This window comes from Arvicanthis niloticus, chromosome 4 (assembly GCF_011762505.2).
Source record: "Arvicanthis niloticus isolate mArvNil1 chromosome 4, mArvNil1.pat.X, whole genome shotgun sequence".
Classification (NCBI taxonomy): Eukaryota; Metazoa; Chordata; class Mammalia; order Rodentia; family Muridae; genus Arvicanthis; species Arvicanthis niloticus.
Window position 1 is genome coordinate 67028275 of NC_047661.1, and position 23105 is coordinate 67051379.

The window sequence follows — 23105 nt, forward strand, 5'->3', positions numbered from 1 at the left end:
TGGAAACACAAAAGCTGACACAGACACCCACATACGCAAATACAGCCCCAGGCAGCCATGGAGGAATGCATACTCATTTCACTATGGCTTGTCACACTATGGCTTGTCCTACTGAGGCGGACAGTTGAATTCAGACACCCACACTGGACCCAGCCCTCCTTCTGACACAAGAACACAAAGAGGCTTCCACCTGTGCCCTGGGGGAGCCAGTCCACATACTCCAGGTCTGTCCCTGTTCCCACTGGGAAGGCAGGGGCCTGGGCAGGCACACAGGATCTTCCAACAGCCCACAGGGCTGGGCCACAGAAGCCTCTGCGACAGCAGCAGGAGTGAGTCCTCCTCTCTCGGCAGCCGTGGGGGCGAGAAGTGTGAATGAAATAGGTTTATTACTGGGAGTCTGTTGCCTCGATTGGAATCGATCCCACATGTCACCTTCTATTGCAGCTAATGGGACTTGAAGGGTCTCCTGTCCCCAGGACACCACAGGCCGGCAGCACTGGCTCCCCTCACCCTCTTGCCCACCTCGCTGGCCTAACAGCCCCAGCATCACCCTCTCCTCTGTACTTCCTTCCTTCCCTTGGCCATCTCTGGCCACCTATGGTCTTCATGCTTCTTCAGGAACCCATCTTCCTTTCTGAATCCATTGAGGCCACATCCTTGTCCCCTAACTTGGACACAGGGAAGGAAGCATTGGGCTGGACCCCTCTTTCTCCAACAGCTGGTCAGATGTGCTTCTAAGCGTGTCCGCTGTGATGACCAAACTGGCCAAACAAGCCCCCCAGGAATCCCAGTGGGTCCTCAGAACTTCACTGAACCAGGCTGGGGGGAGGAGTCTCCCTCCTATTGCTCCAGGAAGGAAAGGGTGGCTGCACCCCCATTCCCAAGCCCTGGGCAAGCCTTGACCGAGGTCTGAGCCATGCAGAGCTCACCTCCATGGAGTGGTTTTACCAACCCCACATCAAAGCCAAGGTGAGGAAGTCCTGGAGCCCCATGGAGGAAAGAGGGCTGTCCCTCCAGTGTACCTGTATTACGAGAATCCCAAGCCTTGGGGCCCAGCATGGCTGAAAGGAAGCACCCCTCCCACCCAACTCATCATCCCCCTGTGCCCAGCCCAGCCCCATCCAACCTCAAACCAGAAAGACTGTCTCTTACCCCCAACAGAGGCAGGCTTCTTTCTACACCACCCCTGCAGTCAGCACAGGCCTGTTATTGTATCACCAAGCCAGGGCAGCTGAGAGGAGTGAGCAGGCGGATCGATGTTTTTCCCTATGGTTCCAGGGACTGAACCCAGGGTTTCCCATGTGCTAGACAAACCTTCTCCCACATAGCTCCTCCCTAACCTTACTTTTACTTTTGGTTTTTAGACAGGATCTTGATAAGTGTACAGGCTGGACCCAAAGCTCACTGTGTAGGCCACATTGGCCTTAAATATGTGATCCTCCTGCCTCAGCTTTCCACAGTTCTAGGATTACAGGCATAAATCCCCACACTCAACATATTTTAAAACATCTTAAAAACCCCAACCGAGCTGGTATGATGGTGCACTCTTGAAATCTAACCTGCATGCTGAGGCAGGGGCATTGCCATGAATTCAAAGCCAGCAAGGGCCATATTCAGCTAGAATGAGGTCCTGTCTCTAGAGCTTACAAAAACAGATGAATTAACTCTGTATGAAGGCTGTGGAAGGAGCTGGGTGGGTGGGTACAGGAGGGGTATGGGTGCCTCCTGGTGTACTGCTCGGTGACCAGGGCCTGTTACCCCAGGACTCCAACCACTTTGCTTCTGTCTTGTGGAGGAAACACATGGATGGACCAGGAAGAGAGAACCTAGAGACTGGCAGCAAGGAGGGCTGCCCTGTCCAGTGTCCTGGAAGATGAGAGGAAGTATGCTGGGGTGGTGACCAAGAAGCAGAGGAGAAGAGATGAAAACTACATAGAAGCAGCCAGTCCCTCCAGCTCTCACCCTGGCCTCGGCTTGTGTCCTGTAAGGGACTTTGTCCTGTAGTAGCAGTAGCCTGTGGAGGAGCCTCCTGGCTATGGGTGTTCAAGGTGGACAGGAGGTTCTGTGGCCAGTCATCAAACTCTTAGGTGAAAGGACGTGGGTAGATGATGGTGGGCAAGGGGCAGGGCAGCCTCCTGCAATGAGGACCCACCACCTAAGACAGACAGCAGGACGCTGCATCTCCTCTTCCCTCACCGTGTGTCTCCCCTTGCCTTCAGTCACTGTAGCTGTTACCCTTCCTGTGCAGCTCTGGCCTAAGGAGCTCTGCCTCCACCAGGACCCTCCCTCCCTCCCTGAGGCCCAAGCTCTTGTCTTCCATCAATCAGCCCCTCTCCCACCTGTCCATCACGTTAGCTTCGGTTGATTTAACCAGAAAACAAGCCCAGAATGTAATTCCATGCCCTCCACCCGGTCTCCACCAGCAAGGGGAGGCAGTATGCTGAGGGGTGGGGGCCTGGCCTCCCAGAGTCAGTGAAGACAGGAAAATCATACTGAACCCCGACAACATCCATCAGCCTTCTCCCTGCTTAGGGCTGGAAAGCTGGGCACAACGCTGACAGACTCCACGGTGGCTTGGTCCCCAAGTAGCAACCTGAAATCCTGTTCCTTAAGCATTTCAGCTAAGTTCTCATCTCCTCCCCAGGATGTCCTGGGAATTCTAGCCCTTATCTTGTTTCTCATTGAGCTGTCTGATGCCCCTGTAGTAACTGTCTCCCAGCTGGCTTAATCCTTAGTTGGAAGTTCTTCCTGTTGTCTAACTTAAAGTCAAATTAATAAAGTCTAAACATTTTTTTTTTTAAATCTCTAGAACCATAAGAAAATAAACACATTAAGTGCCTTTAACTCTTTAGAGAAATGACTTTGAATAACTATCACCTGGGAGATGGAACTCAGTGGTGGAAGAATTTGCCTAGCCATGTCTTCAGTACTAAGAAGTAAAACAACAACATATATATCTCGACTGTATCATTTTATTCAAGCCAAAGAAGGAAAGTTACAGATTGAGACAATCTGACACTAGTGAGTGAGTGAGTGAGTACGCAACTCGGGCAAAGGTGGGAGTTGCATGTAAGTCTGGGAGGTATGAGGTCAGTTTTTAGATCTGAACTCCCATCTCCACAGAAAGCTACACAGGAGCCAGGCCAAACGAATGGATGGCTAGACAACTCGCAGGACGTCCCAGCAGGTCAGTAACCTTTAGAAGAATTGAAAATGAGGAAGTCTCCCTAGCAGGTGCTTTAAGAGCCAGCCACCCCACAGGAAGAGGCCCTACCTTGCTGCAAGTTGTATGTCGGGTGCCTGGATAAGGCATCCGGCCATGCCGCTGCCCCTCAAAGGGTTAATGGTACTGTCTGCAAACCACATCAACTCCCCTGGGAGCTTGGAGATCCTGCTCTCATTTTAAGTAACCCTAACGCATGATGAGCAAGGGCAAGGAGTGAGCCAGAAGGAACCGGACTGCGCGCAGAATTGATGGTCCAAGGCGGTAAGCCACCCTGGCAGGTCTGAGACGGGGCTTCTCTGTGCACCCGGATATGGAGCCAGTTATGGGACTGTTAGGAAGGGGGACGTAAGAAGCTGAAACCCACAGGTGTGGCGAGGCTTTTCTCTCTCCAGAGGAATGGCACAGAGCTGGAGTTGTGCATTCGGAGCAGAGAGCATCCCGGCATCTGTGGGTCCAGTGTGCAAGGGGTTCTTCTCTGAAGGTGGGGGCCAGTGTCTACTCTCTGGAACAGTCAAGACTCTGGGGTGAATGGTGAGCAAATAACCAAGATCTCAGCCAACTTCTAATCCAGCTAGCCTTGTGGGTCCATAGGAGTCATGGCCCGTGCCCCCCCCCCCCGGCTCATTGCTGCCTAGGGCGGGCAGGGCAGGCGGGGGTGAGGGTGGGGGGATCATGGGGGGGAGGTTAAAGGGCGGTTGTTGAGGCTGACAGAGGAGCAGATGGAGGCAGAGGAGTTGGAGAGCCTTGTGGAGTGGGTTATAGGACAGAGAAGCTGTGCTTCCTGAGCCTGACTGGATGAACTAAAGGGATGCATGCCTCTGGATTCTGCTCCATCCACCTGCCCCTCTTCCTTCCTCGGACCCTTGGAACTCTTTCCCAAAGAGCCAGGGCCAAGAATCCTGGAGTATGAGAGCCTTTATGGTAGTGAGCACAGATGCAGGCAGGAAGCCAAGAGAAAGTCCCAAGCCCTGGGGGGTGGGGTGGGGGTGGGGAATGCTGGTGCTTGATCTCTCTGGCTTTGCCCAAGGGCACTGGGGCCTCCGGAGCAACTTGAGAGACTCAAGCACAGAATCAGTTTAGGCAGCTTCAGACTTGATGGAAAGTAAAGGGCTCAGGTCTAGCCTGAAGGTCTAGGCTGGATGTAGATATGGGGTTGGTTTTAGGGACTGAGGCCTCCGATGCCCAGATGCCCGGATGCCCGGATGCCCGGATGCCTTTGCTGCTGCCCTGGTTTTCCAGCTGATCTAACAGCCTGCCCAGGACAGTCGTGAGCTAACCCAGCTCAACCGTTTGCTCGAACTTTCATCTCCTGCTGGGCTTGCCCTGCTGCACCCTTAGTGCCTGCCACACAGGATTTCTTGTTCCTGGTGTGGAGACTAAGGGCCGGGGTACAGTGTTCAGGAAGCTCCCCTAAGAAACACTGGATAAGAATATGATGAATAAGACTCGCATGTGGGAAGAGAGCGAGCGCTCGAGGCATTTGTAGAAAGACAGCAGCCCGAGGTTGGGGGAGACAGAAAAGAGCAAGAGGCAAAAGTGTCGAGGCCAGCAGCATATAACAGGACTGGTGGTGAGACTGAGACCCAGAGAGATCAGCCACCAGGCAGGGAGCAGGGGTGACCAGAGACCACACAGAGCTGAGGAGGAAGCACAGCAAACAGCCCAACAATAAGAGGCCACAGGTGGGAAGGAAAGCTGGAGGGAAGAGAGTAGGGGAGGGGTGGGCAGGGAAGGGGGGGAGGGGGCGGAAGGTAGACTGAAGGCAGCTGAGAAGGTCAGAGGAGGGGCACAGCCCCAGGCTGAAGCCTGTGACAACGTGGGCCTCCAAGGCCCATTCCCCAAGCACCTGTGAGGGCAGGATTTTCCCTAACCTATCAACCCTATGGGCGTTGACATAAAGTGTCTGGGTTTGGAGTTCTAAACTTTGGGCCACAGGAGTGGGGCTGCCATCAGAGGCTAGGTAGAGATCTAAGACCCATGAGGGAGTCTCCCCAAAGTTGCCATCCCCAAGAGCGGGAGAGATACCAGGTCAGGGAAGAAGGGGAAGGAATTGAGCGAAGAGGAAGCTGGCTGCTCCCCAGGATCCCCAGCTGCACCACTCAAGTCCCAGCCCCTTTGCAGCCTTAGCTAATATCATTAGCAGTCTCGGAGCCAGCCATTCCCACCTGCTAAGAGCCAGGGCAGAGATGGGAGGTTTCCAGTCATCCAACCTCTGGAGCCTCTGAGGTCTCTCCCGCTATCCCTGTGGCTGTCACTGTCTCCTCTCAATTCCTGCCCTTCTGGCCCCTGGGTCCCCATCTGGCCTCACTGTCCAGGATCCAGCTCTCTGCCTGGCTCTTTCAGTCTCTCTGCCTCTCGCTTCTCTGCACATCAACAATCCTACCTGCCGCTGACTCAATAGAGCACTGAGAAGCTCAGGTTTTGTCCAGTGGATCTGGTTACTTGGTCCCTGACTTCAAAGGCCCCAACAACTTTCATTTCATAACTTTTACTGATTTGTTTTATTTGAGGCAGGGCCTGCCTATGGCATCTTTGCTTGCCCCAAACTCTTTGTGGTACAGTTTGGCCTTGAAGCAAGCCTCCTGTCTCTGCTGATTCTACAAGTGCGAGCTACCCCATCCAGCACTACAAAAAATGACTTTTACTGTAAGTTTCCACATACATTCTTCATTGGACTCAAATGCTTGTGTGTATGTGTTTCTGTCTTAGTGTGTGTCTGTGTGTGTGTGTCTGTCTGTGTGTGTCTCTATGTGTCTGTGTGTATGTATCCATGTATGTCTGTGTGTGTATCTATGCATATGTGTCTGTGTGTTTGTGCCAAGTGTGTCTGTGTGTATATCTATGCATATGTGTCTGTGTATTTGTCCATGTGTGTCTGTGTATGTATCTGTGTGTATGTCTGTATGTATATGCTCCTGTGTATCTGTATGTGTGTATCTGTGTCTCTGCATGTGTGTCTGTGTGTGTCTCTGTGTATGTGTCTGTGTGTATGTGTGAGTATCTGTGTGAATCTATGTGAATGTGTCTGTGTGTATATATGTCTGTGTGTGTCTCTATGTGTATATGTCTGTGTGTCTCTGTCTGTACACTTCTATCTTTCTCATGCTCGCCCATTGGGTTGGCTGGCCTCTGGCTCTCTGGGAGTACTGTTGAAACTTTTTCTGGCAAAGAGCCCATATCCCAGGCTTGATTGGACAGTCTCCTTTGGGGCCAGGGCCTCCAGTCAGCCTTGCCTTTCTCCTTAGAGTTTCAACTCTTCTGCCCGGGTTGACCAATGACAGTTCAGTGCCTGGAGTCAGACAGACCTGTTCCTATCCAGCTCCACCACTTGGCAGGATCTTGAGCAAGTCTTTTAATCTTTTGAGCCTCTGTTTCCTCAGCTTACAAAATGTAGCCAATACCAACCTCAAAAGGTCATTGTGAGAAATTAGTGAAGTAGCGTAACAAAAGCAGCTCCTCACCCTGAACTAGTGGCAGTCCCAAGTTCACAAAAGCTTCGAGAATGAAGGGGTGAAGCAGCTCGGGAGGTTTTCTTTGGCGGCTCGCCCAGCTGAAGCTTTGTTCCCTATTGTTTTCATCGTTATCTATATTGCTTCTACTAAATAATGACCTAGAACCTACTTGTGTTGTAATGAACATGTATACTGGCCAAGGGGATTAACATTATTAGTAATCAGACGGATGGCAATGGTAATAATGATCGCTTGCTGCCATAGCCCTTCCAGAAATACAAAATGCTTTGGAGAGCATCGGTGATCATGCCAGACAGGCCTATGATCCTCTCTGATTTATAGTTCCCAGTATTCATCCTGTAAGCCACTGTATTAATCTTGCCATGGGTGCTACAGGGCTGTTTGCAGCCAGTAAATAGAACGTAGCCAACCTGTGTGTGCAGCCTACAGCCCGAGACAGCTAGAGCCAGGGCCCAGGGACCAGGTCACGGGAAGGCACAAAGAGGGATGCTCCCAGCCAGGGAAGTTCTACACCAATGTGTAGATTAAGGTGACACAGGGATCAGCTAGATGGCTCAGCAGATAAAGCACTTGCAGAGCAAGCCTGGTGACCTGAGTTACATCCCTGAAACCACTTAAAAGGGAAAGGAGAGAAGAGATTCCACAAAGCTGTACTCTGACTGCCACACACATGCCATGGCATGTATACAAACACACATACACACATTAATAAATTTTTAAAGATTTGGGTTTTTTTTTGGGGGGGTGGGGTGGGAGGGACTGGAGAGATGGCTCAGCGGTTAAGAGCACTGACTGCTCTTCCAGAGTTTCTGAGTTCAATTCCTAGCAACTACATGGTGCCTCATAACCATCTGTAATGGGATCCAATGCCCTCTTTTGGGGTGTCTGAAGACAGCTACAGTGTACTCATATACGTACAGTAAATAAATAAAATTAAAAAAAAAAATTTTTTTCAAGAATTGTTTTAAAGTGACACACACGGGATTAAGGTTAAGTGATAAAGACAGTTGATAGTGTTGGCAGTGGAGCTGAAAGCTACTCTTCTCCAGAGCTCCTCCACTGTCAGCTTGGGGTCTCAGGCAGGAAAGGAAGAATTTGCAGGAGACCCTTGGCAAGACTTCCTAGCGCTGAGGCTTTCCACACTGGAACTGGCAAGCTTCTGGAGGACTCAAGAGCAACTCACAAACGTGGCACATATTGGGAGGAGGCTACTGCAGAAAGAATGGGAGGGTCACCCTCACCCCGTACCACTCTGGCTTCATGTTTGGGTTTGGGGTCATTTGTTTTTGTTGTGTTTTGGGTTGTCTTTTGTTTATTGGTCTCATATAGCCCAGGCTGGCCTCAAATTTGCTATGTAGCTGAGGTTGGCCTTGCACTTTTGTTCCTTCTGCCTCTCCCTCCCAAGTGCTGGGATCAGTCATACCCTACAATGGTTTTGGCTCTCTCTCTCTCTCTCTCTCTCTCTCTCTCTCTCTCTCTCTCTCTCTCCTCTGTCTCTCTCTCTCTCTTCTTATGACCCTACATGTGCCTAGTTCCAGGGCACATACACATCATTAACCTTACAGGTCCAAGGCTCTGGATCCCCTTACTTTCCTCCCCCTCTTCCTCCTCTTCCTCCTCTTCCTCCTCCCCCTTCTTCTCCATTTTAAAAAATCAAGGTCTCCTTGATTTTTACACCTGGAACTCTGTGTAGCCCAAGCTGGCCTTGACCTGTGAAGATCTGCCTGCCTATGTCTCCTGCATGCAGAACACTCTAAGCTTGTATACCATACCCAACTAGAATCTTAGGAGCCTTGATCTTAGGTCTTGCTTAACAGTCTTTAACTTGGAGAATGACCTTGGGGAGGCTCTATAACTCTGCTGGGGCTCAGAGGGTCTTCTAAGACCTACTATGCTCCAGAGGTTCCTGATACTCAAACCACCATCCAGGGATACACGGCCACAACACCTCACGGCATGTCAGACATGCACTCTCACAGATCCCGCCGGCCTGTATGATCAATATCCACATTTTGAAGGAACTTTAGATGATTCTCATGGTCATTAAAGTCAAGAAGCACTGCCACAGATGACATGTTTGCATGTTTGATAGTCCTGGGGAAGCTCAGAAAGGAAGATTTTAAGGGTGACTACAGCTATGCTGAAGGGCCTTTGTTAAATCAGTCTTTTCCTCCCTCCCTCCCTCCCTCCCTCCCTCCTTCCTTCCCTCCCTCCCTCCCCCTCTTAAGTCTCTTCTGGAATGCCAAGAAGTTGCTATCAACCAACATCTGTGTGTCCCTGAAACCTACTATGGTATAATGAGAATAATGCTTCCTTCATGCTGAACTCGCCAGCATGGAGTCCCAGAGCCAAGAGTAACCCTGCCTGGCCCACCCTAAGAGCAGGTTCCACATCCTTCTCCATGGCTCTCTCTCCCCCTCCCTCCCCTGTCCTCTTCACACTATTCACATCAACTAGTGGCAGTAGAAGCCGGCATTGTGCACTCTTCAAGCCAGCATCCTCTCTCCAACCCAGCTTTGCTCCAATGCCCCCTCTCCTCCCTTATCCCAGCTCAGGCAAGCCTGTCTTACTGTCTTACTGGGATAGCTCTAAAACCTTCCTCTGCTCCCCATTCCCCCTCTCCCCACCTGAGAACCAAAAGATTCTTCCTCCTTACCCATGGCTTATCAAGCACCTACAAATACAAGGCATGGTGCCAGGATGGAATCCAAAGGGCTAGCACTAAACAAGACAGCCAGGGTTCCTGTGCTCTGAGGGAGAGAATGGCTGTCAAAAAGTGACACTATTGAGTGCTGGCTTCAACAGCAGATATGCTGAAAGGGGAACTATGTGGAGATTAGCATCTCAGTGCACAAAATAATGTCACACAAATTCATGAAGGTTCCATACTCTTTGCCTTTGGCCCTACTGGGCTCATCTTCAGCCAGCCTGGCCTCTTTGGGATAGCTCCTGAATCTTGATGGCCTCAAGGGGCTGTCAGTGATCTAGACTCCCTTTTCCAGGAGGTGTTACCCACCAAGAAGACCTATGACATGTAGGTCAGCCACTCTCAGGACCTGGCTGGCCTCGTCCGTGCTGGCTGCCATCTTGGGAAAACCTGAGTTGCTCTCAGGGCAGGGGTAGCTGCTGCTTCCTCCCACCTAAAAGAGAATCGAGACAAGAAGGCATCCATAGCCACAGGGGTTTCGGAACAGCAGCATGGCCATGCTGAGAACACACACTTTTTACTGCTCTAGAAAGGGATGTGGCCCAGCTGGGTACAACTCTGACCCTGATGAGACACACCTCTGCCTCCCTGACACAAGGGGACAAGACTGGAAAAACATGCCTTGCATTTCGGATCTCAGCCAGGTAGCCTTTCTTGGCTCCATCTTCTCCCTCATCCAACTATCTAACCACCCACCCCTATCTGTCACTGTCCCTCTCTGGCTGTGGGAGGGAGACCCTAAAGGTGGGGCCACCCCTCAACAACCTCAAAAGGAGGTAACAACTTTTGGAGAAAGAATATGAAATAAAGACTAGATCCTTCGTGGTCTGGGGGTGATGGAAGTGAGGGAGTTAACATTTTAAAACTGCAGCAGACAAAGACTGAGACCATTGAGAAGCCATTAGCGTTCACTTAATCTGTTGGCAATCACTGAGTGACTGCTTTGCACCAGGCATTTGGGCTTCGGTGAAAACAACACAAAAATCCCCATCCTTCTCCAATGTGAAATTGTTGCAAAGTTACCAGAATGGGCCACCAAGTTGGCCAGCAATCCCAACACATTAGGGGGTGGAGGCAGCAGGATCAGGAGTTCAAGGTCAGCCTCAGCTAAATAATGAGTGAGACTCAGCATTGAGCTACATGAAAACCTGTCTCAAAACAACAACAACAACAAAAACGTTACCAGTATCTATGTATACCACTGCTTCTGTACTCAGTGCTTAGGGGAAGTCCTTCCCTCTTCCTTTCTCAAAAACAAAATCCTGCTGAGTCCTATGGAGTTTGTCTCCTTGTCTTACTCCATCTGGGGTTAGGTTGGAGGACCATTTGCCTTTCTACCTTGGATTTAGATCCAAGCCACCACCCTGAGGCAGCCTTTGAGCAGTAAGGTGGTCTGCACAGAGGCTGGGCTGTGAACAAGAGAATTCTTGCCTTAGCTTCTCTTTTCTGTCCTGGACCCTTCTTCCTCACTCACCTCCATCTTTCCCCTGTCCCTTACTTTCAGAAGGCCTTCAGTCCAGACTCAACCCTCTGTCACCCACTACTCACCATGCATGGCAACTGCTTCTCAGAAGGCATCCTGACTGCCCCTGTCAACTACTGGATCTCAGGTAAGCCTCCTCATGCTCTTGAAGCTGACGTGTGCAGGGCCTGAGGACAGCAGGTGACCCTCACACTCTCCCACCCCAGGTCTGGCCTTCCCGGATTGGGCCTACAAAGCCGAGTCTTCGCCAGGCTCGAGGCAGATCCAGCTGTGGCACTTCATCCTGGAACTGCTGCAGAAGGAAGAGTTCCGCCATGTCATTGCCTGGCAGCAGGGAGAGTACGGGGAGTTTGTCATCAAGGATCCAGATGAAGTGGCTCGCCTCTGGGGCCGAAGGAAGTGCAAACCACAGATGAACTATGACAAGCTGAGCCGGGCCCTCAGGTGAGAAGACAGTGGCCAGCAGCAGGAAAGGCAGAGCTCAAGGAAAAAGGCTGTGGCTCTTGGCACCCCAGGCTGCTTACTACTACTGAAGGGCTTGGGGAATGCTCTCACTATGGGAAGATGGCTGGTGTCCTCCAGCAACTGCCAGATGAATGGAGGAGAGTCCCAGTCTCTTCCTTCCTCACAGAGGCAACTCTCACTTCTCTAGGTATTACTATAACAAGAGGATCCTACACAAGACCAAAGGCAAGAGGTTTACCTACAAGTTCAACTTCAGCAAGCTCATTGTAGCCAACTGTCTTCCTCCGTGGAAAGTGTGGGCATCCTCCGCCCCCCACCTGCTGTTGAGGCCCCCTGCCCTGTGTCAGCCAGCCTTGGTGCCTGTGGCTGAGCAGAGTGAGGTAGGCATGATGTCCCTGACCTTGGAGTTCTGACAGGACCTGACCTTTGGTCCTGAAGGACCCTGGTCACTCTCTACCTTAGAGCCCTCCTGGTCTCCAATGTTCTATATTCTAGTCCTGTACACACAGGCCACAGAAACTCAACCAGCTGGAGAGAGGACACCACGGGGACCACCAGAGGCCTCTGGGGACAAGGAGAGCAGCAGCTTCAACTGTGAGTGTTAAACACCAAGTTGGTGGGGATCCCAACAGAGGAGGGGAGCCTCCCAGGGCCTGCTTGGCTGAGCATATGCCCAAGTAGGCATGAGATAAGAGATCTTCAGTCAGTCAGTCAGTGTTTAGAGATTCTAGCTGTTTACTAGGTGTGGGTGTTCAAACAGGAAAGATAAGCTCAGTAAGAAGCAGAGGCTGATGGGAAGCAGAGACGGGAGAAGATTGCCAGTTACTACTGGTGCTGAAGGGCACAAAGTAGCACTATGGGGGAGGACTGCCAGTTACTACAGGTGCTGGGGGGACACAGAGGAGCACTCTGAGGTCGCTAGGAGAGGAAAAGGGCAAAGATGCCCAACAGAGGGAAAGTGGGAGCTGTGAGCGTGTGTGGTGAATCTGGAAGGCATATTGTCAGTGTGGGTGGAAGGTAAAGGGGCATGGGAGTCAGTCTGCCAGGCCAACAGCTAACTGGGTCCAGAAGGCTCAGAAACCATGTGAAGAGTGAGGAGTCCAGAGAGAAGAGATGTTTAGGTTTTGTTTTATTTGTTTCTGCGGTGCAGGTAACAGAACCCAGGCCTTATATGTTCACTGAGCACTCTGCCAACTGAGCCACAGCCCCGCTTCCTATTTCAATTTATAAACTACAGAAGTTCCAAACTGACAACGACTTGACTGAAGGTTTCTAGGCCTTATGATACAATACAGAAGCCATGTGCATTCCGTGACAGATACCATATCTAGAAGTTTGAAGTCCGACCTTTCCACTGGCTATGAATAGGAGGTGCAGGGAACCGGCTCTTCAGTCAGCCACGTAGCATGACAGTAAACAGGCAGCACTCCGCGGCACACGGCACTGCTGAACTGACTCATTCTCTAGGTTATACACACCCAACACACTCTTGATGTAGGTTATTTTTAACTCACAATGGGTTTATCAGCATATAACCCTATCATAAGCCAGCGAGCATCTGTGTTCAGGCCGTGTGTGGCTGGGATTACAGGAGAAACCATTCTATTGTTGGCAGGCTTTTTATTATTTTAAATTATGTGTGGGGGTGTGTGTGTCTGCATACAGGTGTGTGCACTGGAGTGCAGGCACCCTCTAGAGGCCAGAGGCATTGAACATCCTGGAGCTAAAAGTATAGACAGTGGTGAGACAGGGGTGCTGGAAACAGAACTCAGTTCTTCTGGAAGAACAGAAAGGTTCTTAACCACTGAGTTGTATCTCTAGCCTCTGTTGGGAGGGTTGTTGCTGTTGTTTGGTTTGGTTTGGTTTGGTTGGGGTTGTTGTTTGTTTGTTTGTTTTTAGACAATCTAAGAAGACTCTAGGGCCATGGGGTGAAGGAGGGACCTCAGCTGAAGAGAGGTGGACAGACAAGTTCATGTTCTTCTTTTTTCTTTGCCAGATGTTTAATTACCTCCTGTTTAATGTGCCTTCTTGTGTTTGCTGAGCCTTGACCCCAAAGGAAACACCACAATTTTTAAAAATATATATTATTTATTTACTGTATGAGTACACTGTAGCTGACTTCAGACACACCAGAAGAGGGCATCGGATGATTGTGAGCCACCATGTGGTTGCCGGGAATTGAACTCAGGACCTCTAGAAGAGCAGTCAGTGCTGCTGAAGCTGAGATGTAAGCAATGCTGCCTTTCTGAGGCTTTTGGTCAAGAGGCTAAAGGCAGTTACCAATAAATACTCGATGTTACTGCTGCTGGACACAAAGGGACACTGAGAGTGCTAGGGACAGCAGGGAAGACATGCTTAGCAAAATGACTCTCAGCTGACTTCCAAAGTACACACAGGCTCAGATGAGCTTGCAGGAAGAACACAGACCAGGAGTTCAAAAGCCTGGAACAGAAAGAGGGACTGGGAGCAAGCTATTGGTGGTACTTCATGATGGGGTAAGAAGAGAAGGCGGCCATCAGTAGATACCCGTGGTTCTCAGAGCAACTAAGTTAGGCATTCTGTGGAAAGATCCAACCCAGGTATCTTCTGCAGAGGTCCATGCCCCTCCACTTCAGGCAGTTTTGAAGATTAGTCCCGCCCACAGTGAAGGGCATGGTGTAGACCAAGGATGCAGGGTGGTTGAGCCATCAGTCTGGCATCCTAGAGCTACCTAGCCCATGAAAGGCTTCTCTGTTCCTCCATGCCACTGTTCTCCCAGCACTGAAGGAGAGAGACCTTTGGAGAGGGCTGCTTTCCTTCACACACACATGCATGTGCGCACGCACTCCCTGTGCGTGGGCGCTGAAGGACGTGAAGGTTTTAGGTCAGCAGAGAGCTGGTAGTAGTCACTTACCAGCCATGCTTCTGGACTGGAATTCCACTTCATGCCTTCCCTCCACCCTCACTCAGATAATGCGGTACCAGGAGAGGGAGCTGCTGTTGGACACTCGACCAGCTTCAGGAAATGGAGAGATTATAAATATCTCCTCCACATGCCCGCTCAGTTACAGTGTGGACACAACTCTGACCCCAGGAGCTCCTGGGGCCACAGCCTTTCTGTAGGACAACAGCCCTCACCTCATCTAAGGGTCTAAGGAGAATAATACTGGCCCACAGAGAGAGAACACCCTGACAGAAGGAGTTTTCTTATGGAGAACATTCTGACTACTTTAACCCCTCATCAATCTGGCTTGAGAAATACTCCTGGCTAACAAAGTGGCTATTTTAAGTAACACCTGATCTATTTTCACAGGTTTTATTCACTATATCACACCCATGTGACCCCACTAGTCTCTTAGCAAACTGATATGACCTTGCCGAAAATGGAGCACGTCAGGGAGGCTCCCAGAAACAGAAAAACATGGTGGGGAGTTCTGTCTAGCCATTTCCAGGAACTCCCAGCCTGGGAAACCTCTGTGGAGGCCTAGCAGGTGGGAGGAAAAGAAGGTGGGTCTGGATGGAGTGGGAGGAGGAGAGGGAACATGGGATCGGCATCAGACAGAAGAGGAGGGCTGTGGTTCTCACACCCGGACGGCCCTGGACCGCACAGATATGAGCTCCATGGGCCCCTTATTACATAAACTCTTAGCAGATGCCACTTGATCTTAACCAGGACAGAGAGGACCTTACTGATGAGGAGATAACAGCCTTCATATTTAGATGACAAGCACCTGGTCCCACAACCAATTCTTTACCCAGCTAAAGTTTGGAGCCTTTGAGCAGGGTTAGAGAGAGTAAAGGATACATTCTCCGGGATAGAATACAGAATATCCATTCAGTCTCTCAACACATTTTTACTGTGGACTTAATCTATTAAGTCTGGACTATATTCAGAGGAGAATACATCCCTAACTGTATGATTTCTAACCGAGCCATGTGTCCTGGGAAAGGTGAGGTGGGAGAGGACAGCATGAGCAGGTGCTCCCACAGGGCTGATAGAGTCTTAGAAAGAGGGAGAGAGATGACCCCCTCCCACCCTCCATCCCTCACCTAGCCCCACTGGGAGAATACTTACCTAACAGGCAGGCAACCCCAGGTTTGTAATCCCAGCACTCGGGAGGTAGGGTCAAGACAGTCTGGAATTAAAGGTCATCTTCAGCTGCAGAACAAACCCAAGCCAGCCTAGTTCCTTGAGATTCTGTCAGAGGAAAAGGGAATGGAAGGGATGGGTGAGGGAGAAGGGGAAGGAAGAGAGGGAAGGGAAGGGAAGAAGAGAGAGCAGTGGGGAGTATCTTAGTTAGGATTTTACTGCTGTGAACTGACACCATGACCAAGGCAACTCTTACAAGGACATTTAGTTGGGGCTGGCTTACAGGTTCAGAGGTTCAGTCCATTATCATCAAGGCAGGAACACGGCAGCATCTAGGCAGGCATGGTGCAGGAGGAGCTGAGAGTTCTACATCTTCATGTGAAGGCAGCTAGGAGAAGACTGACTTCCAGGAAGCTAGGATGAGGGTCTTAAAACCCAGGCCCACAGTGGCACACCTACTCCAACAGGCACACCTCCAAACAGTGCCACTCCCTGGGCCAAGCTATCACCACAGGAGGAGAGAGAGAAAGGGCAGCAGAGCATCTTGGAGAGGGGTGCCTCTTGACCATCTCTCTGTGTCTCTAGGTTCTGGCTCTGTCCTGGGCCCAGGCTGGCAGAGTCCTTGCTGCTGTTTCCGGAACCTCCCAGGTGATCTGCCCGGCTTTGCTTCCTTTGCTTCTGTGCCCTGCCTCTGCTGTAACTGGACCCACCTCTCAGGGCCCATCCTGCCTCCTCTTTCCTCAGAGCAGCCACTTTTGGGGTCCTCAAACCCTGGTCCTCAGCTCCCAGGCCCCATGTGTATTCCAGGTACATGGCATTTTCCAGGGCTCCACCTTCTGGCCAGGCTGAGACAGGGGACTAGTGAGGGGCTTCGGTGCCAGTTTCTCAGGCCAGAGGAATCAGTAAGTTCTGGCCCAGGGCCAAGTAGGCACCTGGATTCCAATGAAGGGCTCTCCTCAGGGACTCAGAGACTCAAACTTGGGAAAGGAGTCCCCATGTCCCCCAATTCAGAAAACATGAAACCCGTGTGGCCTTTGGATCCCCCTTAATTGGAGAGAAAAAGTGAAGGAGTGGCTCTTCCCCTTTCCTCCTGTCCCCCCACTGGGCCACTGGAAAACCCCAAAGGGTGAAGCTGAACCAAGGTGGGGCAAATGTGGGTATGAAAAAACTTAGGAGGTGCCCCTCCCCTATTACCAAATTGTTATCAACTAAGGAGACATTGTTAAATAACTTTTTTGAGAGAGAGAGAGAGAGAGAGAGAGAGAGAGAGAGAGAGAGAGAGAGAAGATGAGATTAAGGGTTTCTATCCTAAAATTGTCCCATACCCACAGGAAGGAATGAAGGGGCTAGGCTGGGGCAGACCAGCATTTGTTTGGCTTCAGTCTTAGAGTCTCTTTCTTCCTCTGGGTTTTCTTCCCCATCCTGAACCTCTCCCACCCCTTCACATATTTCTCTGCCCTCCCTTTGACTGCTCAGCCACTAGGAACCTCGGTCCCAGGATGGTTCTTGCTTCTCTGAAGAAAGGTTCTACGCTTCTATCTCCAGGTCCCCAAGATCCAGGCAGGTGCAGAGAGAGGGAGGGGTTGGTTCTCTCAGCTCTGTAACACTCCCCTGCTGACTGTGAATAAAAATGCCCTTGGCCCAACAGCCTTTCTCCAGTGTACCCTAGTCTTGGCTGTGTTCCTTCTCTGTTAGGATCAGTGGTGGTGCTAAATGCAACCCAGGAGTCCTGCTGGGAAATTCAGAGGAGGGCCTGAGGCTTAGACTGGGACTGGAATCACCCAGCCAAGCTCCTCACTTCTAGCAGAGAGAGAGAGAGAGAGAGAGAGAGAGAGAGAGAGAGAGAGAGAGAGAGAGAGAGAGAGAGAGAGAGAGACAGAGAGAGACAGAGAGCAAGACAGAGAGACAGAGACAGAGACAGATAGAGAGACAGAGACAGAGAGAGACAGGAGGTGAACCAAGCCAAGCAATGTGGGAAGCTAATCCCAAAGAGAGCAGAAAGAGTTGGAGGGCTTTGTCAAAGGCCTTAAGGCTCCTGTAGAGGACCTCTGGGCAAAATTCTAATGGTCCAAGTGGGAAAGGAAGCTGGTGCTAAATGTCCCCAGCCTCTGCCTGTGGTCCTGGGGATGAGCAGCAGGGCCGACTTGAAGCACCAGGTGCCAGAGAGCATAGAGAACACACAAGAAGGAGCGTCTCTGCTTAATGTCAGATGAATCAACTGGGAAGAGATGCTGCACAAGCCAAAGCCACAGAGCCGTGCACTCTCCTGCCTCTAGGCTATCAATTACATGGCCTGGATCTGTCTCCTGTCCTTTTTGAGGAACAGCTCATGAGCTGGAAAGGCCCAGAGGGTTCCACTGCCCATTCCAAGTTCCTCTTGGAGCCTCTCTCACATTTACTTCCTGCAGCCTCACTTGGTCTTGTGACCGTACACTGCCAGTCAGCTAGAATGGGTGAGAAGAACTGAAGAGGACATGACATAACCTCGTCCACAGAAAGGCCAAGGTGATCCCAAGCTGGACCTAGGTCAGGAGAAAGGGTCTCTGTCTCCCTCTCTCAACCCAAATGCAAAAACAAAACAAAACAGCAACAACACCCTACCTCCCACTCCTCCCAAAGCCGATGCCTCATCCCCAGCATGGTCAGTCAGTCAGTCGGAACCAGCACAGAGCTTTTGTATTCCCCTGCCCAGTTTACAGTGTCTTCCCCCCCCCCCCCCCCCCGTTTAGCACCAGGAAGTGGATGGTGCACTCACTGGGCTTGTGTCCTGTTCAGTGACTAGCCCTAAGGACAGGGGTTTCTCCATAAAAGAAAGAATGTATTCTCTACCTGGTCCCACCTCCTCCCCAGTGGTGTATGGTGACTGTGGTCCCCATATTTCTGGTGATGAAAAATGTTTTGCAGTCTACATTCTATGACTCTCCTGAAGGCTAAAGCCCACTGTAAGGACTTACTTCCACATGGTACCTTTTGCCGTAGGCCACGAATCTCAATGCAGAGGTCCTGCCACCATAGACAATTTTTTTTCCCACTAAGTAATTCATTGTTATTGAGAGCTATCCTGAGTCCTAAATACTTATCAGAACATGGGCTCCTTACCCAGAAGATAGTACCACCTGCACCCATGTCCATCCAATTATAACATCCCAAGATGCCTCCAGACAGTGCTAAATGTCCCCTGGGGAAAAGGAGAGAAACTGCCCTGGGTTGAGGGTTGACAGACACTAAGTTCAGGAAAACCTGTTAAAGATGGAAGTAGCTTCTCGGAGGGCTGTTGGTCTTCACGTTGCAGGAGTGCCCTCTGGTGGCTAGAGTTGGTACTCCGAACTCAAAGCTCAGGAGTAGTGTACAAAGTCAAAGGCCAGCTCTGTGTGGGTGTGGGAGTGATGGCAACTCGGAGCCTCTGAGATGGGGACGTGAATGGCAAAATGTGGATGCAGATGCAGAGCTCTTCCTTGTCAAGCCCCTTTAAATATGGTTGTCAATACATCAAACAGCTATTTGCCTAAGGCAACAACGCAGGCCGTGGAGGTTATCAGGCACCAACCCCAGATGCCACACATGTTGACACCCTGTGACCTTCAACCTCATGTGGGGAAGGCACAGTGAGCACTCAGTATTTCTCAGGAGCAGGACTGCAAAGCATGCTCAGTAACAACTCTGCTCCTGGGCTTCCCTTTATGGCACTAGAAACCTTAGGAGATTCAGCAGCTCTTGAGAAATTAGAGTCTAGCTCCTGGGCTTCGAGAAGAGACCTCTGAGATCCCAGAGAAAAGGGGTTGTTTCAAATCACAGGGACGAAGAGCAAGATTTGGAATATAAATTTCTTAGTCATTAGTAACCATAATCACTTGGCTGGAGAGTTTAAAATCCATTAGTTTAAGAGTTTGCTATGTGTGCAGAGGGACGTTTTAGAAGTGACTCCTGTGTAGGTTCATTTCATGTGGCCCTATGAGTAGGCACTTTCCTTCCCAGAAGCACTTTGGCAGTTTGGTGCTTGCCTCTGATGGTCTCATAGGCATCAATATAGTGCTGCATAAATCTGGTGTTCTTGGGACAGTGCTTAAAAGGAGGGAGTCTGTGCACTAGAATACTCAGCTAGGCACATGGAAGAAGTCTGGGAGCTGTCTTAGTTAGGGTTTCTACTGCTGTGCAGAGAAACCATGAGTTTGGCAACTCTTATAAAGGAAAACACTTAACTGTGGCTGGCTTTCAGACTGTCCATTACCGTCATGGCAGGAAACATGACAGAGTGCAGGCAGACATGGTGGTGAAGAAGGAGCTGAGCGTTCTACATCTTGATTGTAGGCAGCAGGAGGCTGCCACACTAGGCCTAACTTTAGGATATGAGACCTCAAAGCCTGCCTCCACAGTGACACACTTCGTCCAATAAGGCCACACCTCCTAATACTGCCACTTCTTATAGGCCAAGCATTCAAACATATGAGCCTATAGGGGGCATTCCTATTCAAACCACCACAGGTGCTTAGAAACAATAGCAGGTGTTCACCCCCCTGAATTGATGGCAGTGTGGATGGTCCCTACCCTCTTCCTTTCATTCCCTGAGGAAACTTCATGTGTCACTTTATGTCGGATGCACTCTATGCTGGTTCTGTCCCTGTAAAAATGTCATTGAATGTACTTGCAGGAAAGCAGATGGCAGAGATCAAGCATGGTGAATGACAGCACGATGCTATCAAGCAAATACACGGTACACAAGGCTGCTGACAGTGGCATGCACTGCCCTGGTACTTTGTTGTAAGTAGGGGTATAAACTAAAATGATAAGAAGCATATCTACCAGAGAATAACAAAGCAGTTATAATTATTTTCAAAACTTAGGCATTACATACCACTGAGCTGCTATACTTTTATATGACCAGCCTTGCAGCAATCAGTGCACATAGTACGTTTATTTACACTGATTCACCACAAACATGTGAGTCATTGTTCTCACTGGGTCACATGAATCTTTCAGGTACACATACTCTTATATGACCATATATTAATATATATATATGTATCTATGAACAGCTGTATATATGCGCACACATTTATATACCAGTAAATGCAATCCAATAGACATTTATTAAAGGCTTATTGTGACTTTGTTTCTTTGGTTGGTTCCTTGCTTGGTTTTAAATTTTTTTTTTTACTTATTGAGACAGGGTCTCACTATGTAGCCCTGGTTGGCCAGAAGCTTGCTGTGTAAACTAGGCTAGCCTCAAACTTGTAGCAATCCACCTGTTTCTGCCACACAAGGCCTGGGATTACAAGTTTGTGTCACCATTCCCATGATTTATACTGTGTTTACATATATGCATTGCTGTCATGAGGATAGGGACAGGATAAAATTGCTGGGTGAAAAATTATGACACTGTAATGGCTTCAGACACAGGTCACTCAACTGACTTCCAGAAAGGGATGTTTTCTAAAACTGTATTTACACACCACTCACTATAAGCCAGTCTGTGGTGGTTTGAATGAAAATACCTACCTCCTCATAGGCTCATATATCTGCATGCTTAGTCCCCAGTTGATGAGTTGCTTGGGAGGGGGAAAGTTAGGAGGTGTGGCCTTGTTGGAATAGGTTGTACTTGTTAGAGGAGGTATGTCACTGTAGTGGACTTTGAGAATTTAAAATCCCATGCCAGTCACTCTCTCTCTCTCTCTCTCTCTCTCTCTCTCTCTCTCTCTCTCTCTCTCTCTCGCTCTCTCTCTCTCATTCTCTTTCCCCTTCTCCTCCCCTCCCCTCTCTCTGCCTGCTACCAGCGGATCAGGACATAAAACTCTCAGCTACTGCTCCAATGCCGTGCCCGCCTTTATGCCACCATGCTACCCACCATGGTGAACATGGACTTACCCTGTGAAACTGTAGGCAAGCCCCCAATTAGATGCTTTCCTTTATAACAGTTGCCTTGGTCATGGTGTCTCTTCACAGCAATAGACCAATAAGATACCAGCGGCGTCCTAAGTGCTTCTTATATGTCATTCCAACCAATGCCAGGTCTCTGGGAGGCAGGCCTTGTTATCATCCCACTGTGCAGGTAAGGACAAGTACGGAGAGATGAAACCTGTTCAAGCAAATTCCTGCTAAGTGGCAGAGGTTGGGTGCAGACCCAAGCAGTCTTTGTACAAGTCTGCCCAGGCATGCTGCTCCAGTGTGCCAGCTGCAAAGTAGAGGCTTCCAGTGTACTCACCAGCAGCCCAAGACCCTTTTGCTCTCCTAGAAAGAAGTCACAGGCAGTAAAAGAGAAGCTCTTCAAGCACTGGTCTTTGTATGGCTCTAAGAAAAGAAAGAGCAAAGAAAGGCAGCAATAGGTAGTGCACCCTACAGGCTATAGAATGCTAGGTCGTTTGCTCTAGAAGGGGTCTAGCTCTTGTATAGTCCTAGAATGTCAAGATTCCTTAAGCCTTCTCCCAGGCTTTGCCGTCTCCCCACCATCTCCCCGCCCTGGCTGCTCTTGTACAGTTTCTTCACCTGCCTGCCAGCCTAAATGTTGCAACAGTAGGGAGAGGCAGCAGAGGCAGCCCTGAGTGTCTCAGGAAGCAGAGCAGCCTGCTGACATAGCACCAATCACAGTCGGTTACACATGGTGCTTTGTGTTTGCACCAGCCACAGCAGTCCCTCTGTCAGGCCCACTAAGGGAAGTGCCCCCCCTCTGGCCTATGTGAAAAGGGTTGCAGGGTCATCCAGAGTTCACTGCGGCTGGTGATAGCAAAGATCCAACAGCTGCAGACTGAGAAATCAAATAGCCCCATCCCGAAGGTGTCTGCTTTTTTACTGCAAAATGAACCCCAAAAGTGCTTACAAGGCTTGACTTTGATGTTAACAATGATTTTAACAGGCTTAATAGTGTGTAATGCCTACCAAGGGGGGAGTGAGTTCCCTTTATCTGTCTAGCTGGGTGTCTTACTTAGTGTTAGTTACTATTGCCCAGATGAAATATCATAACCAGAAGTAACTTGTGGAGAAAATAGTTTATTTCATTCCCATTTCTGTATAATAGTTCACCATCAAAAGCAGTGAGGACAGGGACTCAAGCAGGACAGGAACCTGGAGGACAGAGGCTGGTGCAGAGGCCATGGAGGAACACTGTTTACTAGCTTGCTCAGCCTGCTCTCTTACAGAACCCAGGACCACCAGTCCAGGGTTGGCCCCACCCACAATGGGCTGGGCCCTCCCACACCAATCACTAATTAAGAGAATACTCTACAGCCGAATCTTATGGAGGCATTTTTTTAAATTGAGGTTCTCTCTTTTCAGATAAGTCTAGTTGTGTTAAATTGACATAAACTAGCCAGCATACTTTCTCCAATCTTTCCCCAAAAACCCTGGAGTACACTGCTCCCAGACCAACAACAGCATCCCTCCCATAGATAACAATAAGGATGATCAGTTAGGCAAAACGCCTATGTTGACTCCAGTTAAGTGAAGGAGGTCAGCAGTAGAAGCATATAGTTAAAAGGATTCTAGATTATTCTGGAAGTAGGTGGAGCCATGCTTCCAGGCAGAAGTAAATCCGATGAGGTACACTGTGATTCCTGTCTTAAAGCTCTAGTCTGTGTGACGTCACTGACAGCCCTTTACCCTTTACCACCTGGACCCTTCCCAGCTTTCTCATTCTCTAGGCTGTTTCTGCTCCTTTTGCAGGCCACCTTAAGTGCTCTGGAAAAGGCTGC

At 49.9% G+C, this 23105-nt stretch overlaps 1 protein-coding gene across 1 annotated transcript; it reads left to right on the top strand.

Annotated features, from left to right (window-relative positions):
- The first annotated feature begins 10955 nt into the window (after positions 1-10955).
- Positions 10956-16592, top strand: Etv3l (ETS variant transcription factor 3 like). Its single transcript, XM_034501172.2, has 5 exons — positions 10956-11016; positions 11096-11333; positions 11542-11734; positions 11819-11948; positions 16009-16592. Exons 1-5 carry the CDS (start codon positions 10956-10958, stop codon positions 16470-16472), a joined length of 1086 nt encoding a protein of 361 aa, XP_034357063.1. The 3' UTR covers positions 16473-16592.
- Positions 16593-23105: the final 6513 nt, after the last annotated feature.

Bases quoted from the DNA above. Each gene is read 5' to 3' on its own strand.
- Etv3l (XM_034501172.2), top strand. From the start codon at position 10,956: ATGCATGGCAACTGCTTCTCAGAAGGCATCCTGACTGCCCCTGTCAAC. The intron at 11,334-11,541 runs GTGAGAAGACAG...TCACTTCTCTAG, and splicing joins AAGCTGAGCCGGGCCCTCAG to GTATTACTATAACAAGAGGA. The intron at 11,949-16,008 runs GTGAGTGTTAAA...CTGTGTCTCTAG, and splicing joins GGAGAGCAGCAGCTTCAACT to GTTCTGGCTCTGTCCTGGGC.